At 46.8% G+C, this 13,564-nt stretch overlaps 1 protein-coding gene across 1 annotated transcript; it reads left to right on the plus strand.

Moving 5' to 3' along the window:
• The first annotated feature begins 906 nt into the window (after positions 1–906).
• On the plus strand, positions 907–12,426 carry LOC122385807. The gene is made up of 5 exons (XM_043374344.1): positions 907–1,092; positions 3,577–3,730; positions 5,955–6,099; positions 6,391–6,515; positions 11,081–12,426. The coding sequence occupies exons 2-5, from the start codon at positions 3,605–3,607 to the stop codon at positions 11,183–11,185; spliced, it is 501 nt and encodes a 166-aa protein (XP_043230279.1). The 5' UTR covers positions 907–1,092; positions 3,577–3,604; the 3' UTR covers positions 11,186–12,426.
• Positions 12,427–13,564: the final 1,138 nt, after the last annotated feature.

The following is a 13,564-nucleotide window of genomic DNA, read 5'->3' on the forward strand; positions in this document are numbered from 1 at the left end:
ATGGGACCGTGTGGATTTGTGCGCCGTTTGAACTAAAGGTCAAACGTCTCACGTGTTAGCTTTACGGAGCAGTTGTTTTGCTAGTTATTAATCGCACATTTCAGACGAGCCAAAATTCTCAGCATACCGGAACTATTTATACATATTTCATCCCGTGCCTGAATTACACCTCTGTCTGGAACAAAGCCATTGGATCGCTGTCATGCCATGCCTGCCGTTCCCGCTCCCCTCCCCACTCCGTCAGACCCTCATTTAGCACTCGGCAGCCAAATTACACACCAACTACCTGTTATTGCATCATTCAGACGTCAGTTAGCCCTAGCAGTCGGCTCGCAAAACTCCAACGTCGACTGACAATCCCTGGCACAGGCGCCGCCCGTCGTCCGCCGCCCGCCGCTGCCGCACCCAGCATCGCTCCATACTGGGCATAGTCAAGGACAGAGCATTCGCTGAATTCTGTCTGATTCAGGCAAGTGGGCTGAGTATGCATGCGGTTGACTGGGCTGACGGGAGGGAGGGGAAGGGGGCATTGGTAAACATTCGCAGGTGCATCTATGGAGTATGATTTCAGGTGGTCGGGGAAGCCGATGATACCAGCGGTGGTGTTGATGGTTCTGATAGTACCAGTGATGCCAGTGGAGTTGGTGACGGTTGCGATGACAATGACGATGGCGATGGCGATGACGGTGACGATGGTGAGTCGGTGCGGTGGGGCGCGTCGCCGTGCGATTCTCCGGTCGCCCTCAGTCAGCCGACCATGGCATGTCGTGTCGGACCCTCAGCGCTGGCCGGCGGCCGAGCGGTCCGCCAGGGGTCGGCACAGGACCGAATTTCTCACGGACCGTGCTGACGGTGGACAAGCGGCCAAGGCTGAGTCTTGAAGCTCTCCTCATGACATATCGCATCAGTATTTGCTGTCTGTCACCCTAGCGACCTGCGACCCTCCCCGCCGCGCTAAGTTTTAGAGCAGTCCGTTCTCTGCGCCCTGGGCAGACCCCTGGCGGCAGACCGCGCAGTTACCTGGCGCTCTGAGCTCAACTGCGACCCGGCGGCTGAGTGTGGCAGCGGCGGCGGCGGACGACGATCGCTCAGGTGAGTTGCGAGCAAGATAATAGAGAGCCCGGGGGCGCGGATACCGGGGCCCGTCCACTCCTGGCTGACTCATCCGACCTGCAGCAGGGCTAACCGGAGTGACTGTTCCACAGGTGGCAGCGCATGGCCTCAATGGTTCACCAGGTGGTTCAGGGTCTAATTATTGGTCTGTGGTAACCGTCCGCCCCTCAGCCGCCCCTCCCCTCCCCGGCTGTCAGAGTCGAGTGCCCCGCCCCCTCGCCGGGCCGTCTACCGCCTCGGACAGTCACTTCTCCCGAAATTACGAGTGCCCTAGACTACATGGATGCCTGAATGTCAGCGTGCACACATGCTAATGGCTGGTTCAGCGAATTTAGCAGGGTCTTTTCAACATTTATGCTGGGTTGCATGTCTCCCTGTCTCGTTACAATGAGCTAATGTGTTCCGGGAAGTGTCATGCGCGTGCTGGACGGCTCTTGTGAGCACCTGTCTGAGCTACTAGCGGGGACACAACTCTGAGCTTCACCGGCTCGGTGACGCCGTCATGAAACGCTCGGTGCCGGGACACGTAACGGTGCCCCGTCATTGTTTGGGAGTCGACCGTTACGCACAGACGATAGTTCTACTTTCGCTCCCATTTATTATATCAAGTGCTCTTCCTTTTACCCGACATCCGATCCGTACTGTTTACGACTTACTGGGCTACGCAATGGTGCTACTTGAATTAAACGTTGGCTATTTTACTTACAACAACAACCGCCGCTTCTGTGACCAAACCATCCATCATTTTAGCACATGTTCGCTCCGGAATGGATGTGGATCCCCGGACACCCCATTACTCAAAGTGTTTGTGAGCCACTTACTGACATCAGGCTACTGCGAATTAATCCCTCGGCCTGCCGCAGGCATTCTAGTTATTTGATGATGTCATCTGGTCTTGATAACCCTCGTAGACCTATAGTCCTTGAGGGCGATGTTTTCGACAATCATTCAAGTTTGTATGCTCGGTTGCGCTTCCGACGGGCTGGTCAACTACATACCAATGTTACGATATCGCTGTTGGTCGTCTAGTCGTTGACATGCACGGTACTTCCGTTGGCTTATTTTCCGCATTTTTTATTATTTTGTTAGTGTAGTTACAGCAGTCAGCAGTTTGTCTCAGAAATGAGAATTGAGAAAGTAGTTGCATCCGAGTAAATTTAGATAAATATTAAATTAAAAACTTGTCTTATGGATAGACGTTACCGACCTGAACCCAGCGTTATGTCCATCAGTAATACCTATTTGAATGCTTCACTTACCAATTAAGTGACCGTTTTTTTATTGTTTCTTTTTTTCTGGACCATCGGGACTCGGCAGTATTGTTATTAGAGACAATTGCCGCGTGTCAGCATGGCGATATGTGTCTAATAATCGTCCGGGCTTATATACAGTACACACCCTAATCTAGCTATTAGATCTGTCACTTTTCCCATGGGGAATGGCTTTGTTTGACATTCGGCGGATAACATTTTGGAGATAATTTAGACCAGACAGCGCGGAATAATGAGGTAATAACAAACCGGGATAGAAACGGCAGAAAGTTATCTGGGAGCTGAGGCGGTCGGTTGACTTGTGAAATAAACCCCATGTGATGTGCTGGGCTCATGTGATGTGCTGAGCCGGGGATTTCGCAAGAAGGCTGATTGATGGTGACTCGGGCGAACAATCCAAACTAGAGCAGTCTCCATGGGAAACCTGTCGTTTCGACGGGGGAGGCAAGGCTCTGGGGGAGGTTGGCCCGCTTGTGGTTACCCCTCCACTGCCTCCCCGAGCAGGGCACATGCCGTGCCGGGGAGACGGGGATCAGGTGACAGCCACTTCCTGTCAGTGGGTGCCCCCAGCACGAAGATGGTCGCAAAAACGAGACGGTCGCGCCCCGGCCCCGGCCACCGGTAGCGTGAGAACGTCTACAGAGGAGCGGGGGAAATCAGTGCACCGTGCGCACGGCACGAGGGGAGCGGGGAGACGGCTGAGGGAGGGCCTGTGAAAAATGGGGTTACGGTAATGGGTTAGGGGATGTGGAGGAGCACCCTGAGGTAGGGTGGAATAAGTGACTGGGCCTGCTCGTTTTAAATGGTTTTCTGTTATGGAACCGTTTACTTACGTTAGGACGATCCCATCTGGCTAGCGGATAGGTATGAGGTATGTGTTTGAAAGAAAACTTCCTGTCGTTTTATCGGATACAAATCTTTTTTACAGACATGTTGATGTATGACACTTCACTCAATGTTGAACCAAACTTTCGAATTGCGTGCAGCGCAATTTATCATGCATATTCCATATGCTTCAATAACCTTGATCGCATACATGCATTGATGTAAATATGAAATAGGTCTTTACGTTCGTTTGTTTTACATATAAAACTAATGTAACGGCATGAACCCCGTCAGTTTTTTATCGTAGGTAGGCATATGATGATTCAGTAAAAACAGCTCATGTTCACTTGTGTACTCTTCATTACAGATGCCTGTCCTCTAATGCCGAGCCGTGCATGGAATCGGTCGCAGGAAGTCATGTAAAATACGGCATTTCGAAGATCCTGCGCCGCTCAACTGCCACCGACATGGGCGTCACCCCATTGGCTGCGATTATTCTGCTTGTGCCAGTGGCCGTGCATGTAAGTACCATAGGGTAGCCTGGGGCAAGACGCCCCAGATAATTTATTTTGCTACATAAATTTTGTCCCACATCACCTGGAAGGCCAAATTTGTGCTCAATGCGTTCTTTGGACATTTCACTTTAAATTGCACCCCTCAAATTCATCCACTTATGATCGGACTCCAAGCTAGGAAGTGATTTGTGAAGCAACTGCAAATGGGGCATTTTGCCCCAACCCCAGGGCAAAACGCCCCACGGCCTGGGGCAAGTAGCCCCATACTTTAGATTAAAGATTTAACATGGTAGTTGGCTAAATCTTATGTGAGAGGTCCGTTAGACCTCTGGAGGCACGGCACTGAAGTTAGCACATTCCATCCTGTCAGGTGTTCAGCTATGACACTATTGTATGAGCAGGTTTTTCACCTACCTCATAAGACCAAATAATAAATTATTGCAATGCGAATGTTAACAAAATACTTCCTTTGCCATCCAGTTGCTGAGAAAAATACACATAAAGGCATAGAAACTTACTGTTCGCCAGCTACCGAACATTAGAAAGTGGGTAGCCCGAACAATACATGAGGTAAAACGCCCCAGGGGCTTTTTGCCCCGCGACCTACTGGGGCGTTTTACCCCATCACGTAGTTCGGTCAGAGAACAACGCCTTGCACTCCAGCAAGACATAATTTAACACGAACCAACCCGGCATGCTAAGCGTTAGACAATAGTTGTTCAAAATACATAAAAGTCGCTAACCTGATGTGGACCATAAAAGAACGCCATGATACATAATCTGACAACAAAACATAAAAATCACTCCAAAAACACATTTTTGGCTATATCTCCCGAAAGAGTGATCACAATTTCTTTCCAGTCTGCTAATATAATGATCATATAGTGCACGTTTTATAGAAGAGATGATGTTTCCCCAGAACTCTGCCAGCTCCGAGAAACATCGGTGAGGCGTTTTACCTCGGCGGGGCGACTTGCCCCGGTCTACCCTACCATAACTATCATTTTCTGTGCATGATGCTGCTCCTGGGCAAAAAAAAAAAACAATTCATTCTTATTTTAATTCATTTAAACGGACACGGGACACAGTGGAATTTTCGTTTTACCCTTAAATACCCTTTCGTTTTAGGTATTTTTGGTGCATAATTTGACCGCGGCCTTTTACTTTTTAGTTCCTCGAGGCAAGCCTTTTGGTCCATTGAGATCATTACGGAGCGAGCGAAGCGAGCGGAGTCTTACGTAGAATAACGGAAATTTCTGAGTATGAGCGGCCGGCCGGCCGGCCGGCCGTGCGGACGCTTTTGCGAGGCTTATATCTCAGCAACCACTTGACCGATTTACATGCGGTAATTTTTGTAGGGTAGCTTCATTCCTTCTACCAAGTATTGGACTATTCCCGATGCATGTGGGTGACCTCTTATGCACGTGCCACGTGCAAAACGAGGAGGTGTCAGTTTTGTAATTGTTGCAATATCTCGGTAACTACTTGGCCGATTGCGCTGAAAGTTGGCATGTAGGTAGGCACCCACTAGGCACTGCATATACATATGCCAGAGTTGGGGTGCTGCTGCACGTGCGCACGTGCAGGGGTCGTTTCCAGATCTCGAGAACGGCTCGACCGATCGCGCTCAAATTTGGTACACAGTTAGGGACCGGTTAGTAGGGTGCCGTGCACAAGTCAGTTGGGACCCATTTTGCACGTGCGCACGTGCAGGGTGCCGCTTCCAGATCTCGAGAACGGCTGGGCCGATTGTGCCCAAATTTGGCACATCGCTAGAGACCGGTTAGTAGGGTGCCGTGCACAAGTCAGTTGGAGGTACCCCCTCGCAATTTCGCACGTGCAAGGCCCACCCTATCGCTTGCTCCGTTAGTCGCCCCAAAAGGCGTTATACTGGTTATATGGCTGTGGGATGTAAGAGCGAGGTCAAAGTGGGAACTGGGAGATTGAAGCTGAGCCGACCACCGACCCGCGGTGGCTGGTGCGCCCTAGCGACAAAGCCCATCGCACTGGGACGGGAGTCCTGGTGGGACAGGCCTGTCAGTCACTCAAACGGTCAGATGTGTACTGTGCAGTGTAATTCTACTGGACCTGCCCTTTTTAGATATGTGTGCTCAAAGAAGTCCTGAGCACATACAAAACGTATTGCCTGGGCCAAGGTGTATTTAGACGGGAGACCGTCTTCCCAGTCAACCTGACCTGCTAGCGCCACCTACGTGCTTCTGTCCGGCAGAGTTTCCTGTTCCCGCTGAAGGATGGCGCTGTATGCAAGGATAACGCCGACTGCGTGTCACCCTCGTTCCCCCGCGGCTGCTGTCTTATGACGGGTCTGCAGCACGGCAGGCCGGTCGGGCGCTGCCAGCCCATCCCGAAAATCGGTGAGTTTTTATCGGCATCAATTAGGGTGTCTTTGGTTTGATTATGGACAATCAGCAAAGCTATATTCTGCTTAGCCTGCTGTGGAAACAATTTGTACTTCAAGATATTTACCGACTGTTGACTAGCATAGCGGCTTTGAATTTATGTCACACCTGTCAGTACCACCAATCCCCATATCATGAATCACCATATAGACCTCAGTTCGTGGTTAGGCACAAGCTCATATGCATCATGTCGTCTGAGTGATGTGCATATATGTTTATTTGAACATCTGCCTACTCTCCTCACAGGGGAATACTGCGCACCGGGTGACCGCAGTCGCAGGATTCTCGGCTACTCGGTGTACACATTCTGGTGCCCCTGTGACGTCGGACTGACCTGTCAGCCGGTCAAATTCAGCCGGATGCCCTCAGGGGTAAGAACGACGGACACGATTAGACGGTTAGACGGTTAGATTGGAAAGTGTAATTTGTGATAAAACGTACAGGGCTTTGCAGAATTAACCCGCGCCCCAGTGGCGGTCTCAGCCAACTTCGCCCTAGTGTGTGTGTGTGGGGGGGGGGGGGCATATGTTACCACCCACCTCTAACTCAAAAACTAAGAGGGCTAGAAAGCACGGTTCGTCGGAAGGTCATCTCAGGCTCAAAAGAAACGGTATATACCATTCGAAAGCTGACAGTGAGCTGAATCCAAAAATGTATTTTTTATCAAAATCGATCGATGGCCTTTTTTGAAAATTGCGTTTTTGTAAAAACTTAATAATCTTTTATTCAACGGGCTGTCCCGGACATTCTTGAAAACATAAACATGTATTTTTGAGTTCCAGTGAAAGCTGAACGCCAAAAGAACAATATTTAGCGAAGCAATATTTCCAAACATTAATATGCGTCTCCCACAGCCGACAATAAGGCGCAATCACACATCTCAGTGTCACGATGGACCAAAGTCAGCCACACAGAAGCGTGAAATGACCCTTATCGACCCGCAGACCCGGCGCTCTCGGCCCGCCTGACCGGCCACGGAAAGAACGTTCGGCTCTCGTTCTACTAAACAAATGTAATATTTGCCACTTTAACTGTCCACATCGCTATTAAAGTTACTCAGGATACCTGTGAAGAAAATTCATTGTTCTGCTTGATTTACAACATGCTTTAAAGGGACACTCCCACCTTAACATTAGTTTTGAGTTGAGATAGCCAAATTGGTGGCCATGGCCTGCAAATACCGGTTTGGGCACTCACAACATCGACAAATGCTTTAATTCGGAGATATGGAATTTCAAACTTGCAGTTTTCGGATTCTAAGGGGCTAGTGCATTGGTATGCCCCCTTAGAATTTGTGACGTCAGCGGAGATCAAACGATTTTTAAATCTTTTACTAAAACGTTTGGTAGCACGCGGTGGTATATGCTGCTTTGCGCGCAACAAATGCCGCACTTTCAAATAAAGTCGCTAGGAACAGCGGAGATCCCAAAAAGTAAACAAAAGTAAAAGTCTAATATCTTGAGAACCGGTGAATATTTTTCGATGAAATTTGGTAGATATTCGTTTTCGCTCTTTCTGAACCGAGCGACATCACTTTCGTGCCAATTCATTAACTTTTTTGAAGGTGGGAGGGTCCCTTTAATTTACATTTTTCTTATACATGTTTTGTTCCATCCAGCTGCGATCAGTGCCCGCGCAGGGGAAGTGAGCGGGGTTTCACTGTCAGAGGCTGTACTGGTGACAGCTGCTCGGCCGTGCGACCGGTCAAAGGTTACCCTGCCCCGCCGGGCGCTACCCCCACTCCACCCGAGCTGAGGCCGGTGCAGCCTCTGACATTTCAGCGCGGCCAATTTTCCTTATATGGGCATGATAGCAAGCTCAATTGAGCAAAGTAGACATGAACAGATGCAAATTAATGCATGATGTGAAGATGACAGAACAATGAATTTTCTTTACAGGTATCCTGAATAGCTTTAATAGCGATGTGGACAGTTAAACTGACAACTTTGACATTTGTTTAGTAGAACGAGAGCCGAACGTTCTTTCCGTGGCCGGTCAGGCGGGCCGAGAGCGCCGGGTCTGCGAGTCGATAAGGGTCATTTCACGCTTCTGTGTGGCTGACTTTGGTCCATCGCGACACTGAGCTGTGTGATTGCGCCTTATTTTCGGCTGTGGGAGACGCATATTAATGTTTGGAAATATTGCTTCGCTGAATATTGTTCTTTTGGCGTTCAGCTTTCACTGGAACTCAAAAATACATGTTTATGTTTTCAAGAATGTCCGGGACAGCCCGTTGAATAAAAGATTATTAAGTTTTTACAAAAACGCAATTTTCAAAAAAGGCCATCGATCGATTTTGATAAAAAATACATTTTTGGATTCAGCTCACCGTAAGCTTTTGAATGGTATACATCGTTTCTTTTGAGCCTGAGATGACCTTCCGACGAACCGTGAAAGACGCGGTAAAAAGCAGTCGATAGCTCCCAATGTGTACGTTTGAAAGTATTTCAGTCATTTTTCATCTTAGAGCAACATTGGGGTCACCAGAGGTCATCAAAGGTCAAAATTTGTCAATGGTCATTATATTTTTCAGAAAACATGACGTTTTCTCAGGAACTATGGTAGCTAGAAAAACGCATGGAACAACAATCGATAGTTTTTGAACTCTTCTTTTGATGAGGTCATTATCAAAATTGACCTCAGGTCAACGGTTTAGCCTCCAGAGGGCAAAAACTCCAAAAATAGCTGTTTTTATGAAAAGTGTTTTTCGACAATAACTTTCGACTACAAAAAGCCACGACATTTTTATTGCCAGAATCGTGTTCCTCTCGCCGAGACGCGTCGAATGAACTATAATTTGACCTTGAAAGGTCAACTTGAAAATTTGACCTCAGGTCAAGGTCATGTTGCATATCAGTCGATGCGTCTCAACAAGACAAACACAATGAGACCATCCCCAGCGTTCTATCTCTTTCCAATCAAGAGTTATTGGCAAAAATCTGTTTGTAGCCTCAAATGACCTCGGATGACCTTTCTAGAGGCTATCAGCAAAAATGACACCTTGGTCATCACGGGTGGTCCAAATCATTGTGATTCTGAAATATTTGGACTGTTCCTATGCGTACACACGGATCTAGAGGCATTTTCATTTTTCTCCATTGACTTGTAATGGAAAGGTCACGCCACTGACCTGACCTTAGGTCACAGATATAAAAAAAATCCGAGATATACAACTTGTAGGCGCCCATAACATCATGCAATCCACCAAGTTTAAAATCTTTCTGACAAACACTGCAGGCTGGACATGATTGCAAACTTTTTTAGGCTTGGTCAGTTAACTTGACCTGGTGACCTGACCTGACATGATCTGGTGTCAAAAATTTCACACATTGTCCAAAATTGATGTACCAAAAGCTACCCCAAGCGCACAGTGATGCAAATGGGGTTCACGAGTGGCCATAAATACGAAAAAGGCCCAAAATTCAAGTTCACTTAATCGAATAAATCGTAATATGGTCAGTCAGGCAAATGTTTGGGGTGTCTGAAAAAGTATGATTTTAATGTTTTTGTCAAAACCGGCCTCGTGTATGATTGTCAGAAGTCGAGACATTTTCGATGTCGTAAAATGACTGTCAGGTACTTGAAATTCAAGTGCCGCTAGCGTGCGTTCATGTCATAAAAACTGCAAAAATTATACATGAAAATGATCCCCGAAACCTGCTGCTTCTAATGCCACGTCATAAAAAGCCATATCTATTTTGGTTTGGCGGTGAGCTAACTATTTGTAATCATGTTGCAACCGCAGTTTTTTACCAAAAATATTTACTTTCAATTCACCTACAGCACTTCACACAGTGTGTGCCCGTTAGTGCACCATATCATAGCATTGCCTAATCATTTCTGAGTCGCATAGTGAAAGAATTAAGGCGCTAGCACAGGGCTGACCGGCGCTACAGAAGTTTTCGTCCGGCACGGTCGGGTGCCGCGGCGCAGCGGGCGGCCCGGGCGGCCGCGCCGCCGCACCGCCCGGACGCCGCGTGGCGGCACCCACCCGCCCACTGCGCGCCCACTGTGGCACCCGACCGCCCGGACAAAAACCTCTGTAGCGCCGGTCAGCCCTGTGCTAGCGCCTTAATTTTTTCACAATGCGACTCAGAAATGATTAGGGAAGGCTATGGTATGGTGGACTAACGGGCACACACTGTGTTAAGTGCTGTAGGTGAAACGAAAGCATTTTTTTTTTCTTAGTAAAAAACTGCGATTGCAACATGATGATAAATAGTCAGAGTACCGCCAAAGCGAATAAGATACGGCTTTTTGTGACCCGGGAGTAGAAGCAGAAGGCTTTGGGGATCATTCCCATGCATATTTTTTTTCAATTTGTACGAAATGAACGCAAACCAGCGGCGTTTGAACTTGCGAGTGTCTGACCGTCATTTTACGACCTAGAAAATGTCACGACTTCTGACGATTATACACGAGGCCGGTTTTGACAAAAACATAAAAACCATGTGATTTCAGATGCCCCAATCATTTGTTTACTGTGCCATATCGCAATTAACTCGATTTGGTAAACTTGACTTTTGGGTATTTATGGCCACTCGTGAACCCCATTTGCATCACTGTGCAGCGGCGCGGCGCTACGCGCCGCGGTTTTTTATTCACACGCCAAAAACGCGACAGGGTGGTAACATATGCCCCCCCCCCCCACTGGGGTGAAGGTTAAGCATTCAATCAATTCCTGTGAATTTAAATATGCTATCGACATATTTTTTCAGCACTTTATGTGTATGGAATCACTGTCCACTTGACCGTGCATTTATGTGGCTTGACAGATGGTTTACGGTTTTACCAGCATTTTATCCCTAAAGTTGAGCGTTTATCTTGAAAATGTGAGGAAAAACTGACGTTGTTAATTAGTTGTCACAATTTTTCTTGAGATCCCTCCCACTAAAGTTCGAGCTGACCCACCCGGGTGCTTTTGTGTTGATTGTAGATGGACGCCTACACAGATCCACAGTGCGTTCCCGAAGCCTTCCCCGAGTACGTCACGGCTCGGCCAATTAATGCAGAGCTCGATCTGGGCGTCACGGTGGTATAACACAACCAGAATGTCGTGAAACACAGGCGTGATGGTTGTAACACACAAGTAAGACGTGTTGTAACTTTGTGGAGCGGGAGTGTTTCTCAGGTGTAAGGTTCGGAAAACTTGTGCATAGAAATTGTATCGCACAGGCGTAACGGTCGTATAACCCAGGCGTAACGGTCGTTTTACAACGTTAGTATAACACTGGTAGTTGTAGTTATTATCAACTAACACCGGTAGTTGATAATAACACCAGCGTAACGTAAAAGTTATGTTTGTACAAAACAGGCGCGACGCTCGTGAATCCAAAATGTGACAGATATACGTGAAAGCGTGCGCCGTACGGAACGGCCGTTTGCGGCGCAAACGGCCACCTTTGATATCAAGATGGAACAAGGCGGCTGTCACTCTGCCGAGCAGCCTATAGATGTAATTGTTGTGTGGTCTGGACGTTGATGGCATTTAAGTGCATCGATGGTATTATCAAGACACCGGGTGAAGCGTTCTTGTGATCTTTGTACCTGAGTCCTGAAACTTGTATTTTTAGATGAATAAGACCAATGCTATCTCCTGTAGCTTTTCTCACATGGTAGTGCATATTGGTGGTAGACGTTTCATACTTTTCTGCTCTTTTTTTTTCTCGGCTAACAATCCTCATCTCTTATTTCTATAGAAGTCGTAGTGGTAAGCTATCAGCATAATTTTATGTGACCGAACCAGAGCGACGTTGCATTTATAAGAGTGTGATTGTTTAGGTTCGGCTTTGAAAATGATTTGCTTGCATGTGCAGAAAGTGGGCAGAAATTTTGTAGATATGGCGTGCCCTTCATAAAAACGTGGAACAGAATGGTGGCAGTGAAGCAGAACAGCTGAGCTGTATACTTTGTACTCTATGTTTCTGTTCGTGCAGTGTGTTATATTTATTGGCTGAGATGTGAATTTTGTATAGCGTCTGTAAAGTCGATTATAAAATCAGCCGAGTAATCAATTCATTCTTAAAAGTTGTATCGGGTGAATACTGCAAAGCATAAAGGGAATGGTTAGATTACTGCCGATAGATTTATTTTTAATTGAAACAAACCGGGCTATACAACGGTATTATAGGTAATGGTTATTTTATAGGATAGGTACGACTTGTCTAGTTCTTGTTTCTGGGAGTTATTACCAATCCAAGAGACGGTTGTTTGAGTAGAAAAATATGACCGAAGGCAAATACATGAATGCACTCCCTGATAAATACAGTAGTCTGAACAGCACTGTGTCGAGACGAATTAAAATCACCCGCGCTTTGATGGGATCTGCGGGCTCGCAAGTTCCACTAATCGTCCGTAGATGGCAGTAGTAGTGAGCGCCTGAGATGATGCTGTGCCGCACGACACGTTTCGGGCGGCAGCGGTTGTGGATTGTAGTGTTCTCATGCTTTGTTGCCGTCGCTTCTTTTGACACGTGATCACTATCAGCGCGTATTAATGATGTAAAAAAGAAAATTTTGAAACCGATACCAAACCAAATACCAACTAAAGCAATGGCAAAATACCGACAACCAAACCAACTTGTAAAATTGATAGAAATACCAAGTTTTTACCAAATTCAGAGGACCTTATGCATTGGTGATGACTCATAATGCCAGCAAAATACCAAATTAATGCATTAGGTTTGAAATACCAAATGCCAAGTTGGTATCGGTTTGTTATCGGTATACCAAAAAGTTGGTATCCGATTGACATCTCTACTGCGTATGCCTCGGACGAGACAAGGGGCGGGTATAAATATGAGGCTAAATCTACATATATTTCGCTTCTTATGGAGCTGGTTCTTGACAGCAAGGACGAGAGTTTATTACAGACCATCTGACGGCGAGACTAGGCATAGGTGTACGGGGGCAAAGCAAATATGAAATGATACCAGATTACAATGGCTTAGCCGACCATGAGCATCAAATGATTTAACAAGGACTGTATGGTGCAGTTTACTAGAATTGCCTGTGTGATACAGAATTGTTTATGTGGTCTAATTCAGAATCACCTATCACGGTAGGTAAGACGACATGACGTGAATCCTTCCGGACTCTCAAGCATAATTTAGGCACAACCTTCGGGAAGTTTGAGCAATTTCCTTTGCTGTCTTTTCAGCATTGTAAAACGAAACTTCAACAAAATTTGGACTCAGACCCACCTGAAAAGTAGTTTTTTTTGCCTTTATCACTTGTTGTAATCAAAAGCAAACTTAGACAATTTTAGAACACCATTTATGTATTTAATAAACAATTCAACATTCCTCAACGTTAAACTTTAGGCTTATTTCGAGACAAAAGAATTGCTTGGTGGGTGTGTAGTGACTAATGGGCTATTTGAAATGGTGAAATAAGTACTTTAAGGCACCAATATCTGCCCC

This window comes from Amphibalanus amphitrite, unplaced genomic scaffold, assembly GCF_019059575.1.
Source record: "Amphibalanus amphitrite isolate SeventyFive unplaced genomic scaffold, NRLGWU_Aamphi_draft 000232F_arrow, whole genome shotgun sequence".
In the NCBI taxonomy this organism is placed as follows: domain Eukaryota; kingdom Metazoa; phylum Arthropoda; class Thecostraca; order Balanomorpha; family Balanidae; genus Amphibalanus; species Amphibalanus amphitrite.

Coding starts and splice junctions, on each gene's coding strand:
- LOC122385807 (XM_043374344.1), top strand. CDS start 3,605: ATGGAATCGGTCGCAGGAAGTCATGTAAAATACGGCATTTCGAAGATC. Junction 6,100..6,390: donor CCAGCCCATCCCGAAAATCG/GTGAGTTTTTAT, acceptor CTCTCCTCACAG/GGGAATACTGCGCACCGGGT. Junction 6,516..11,080: donor TCAGCCGGATGCCCTCAGGG/GTAAGAACGACG, acceptor TGTTGATTGTAG/ATGGACGCCTACACAGATCC.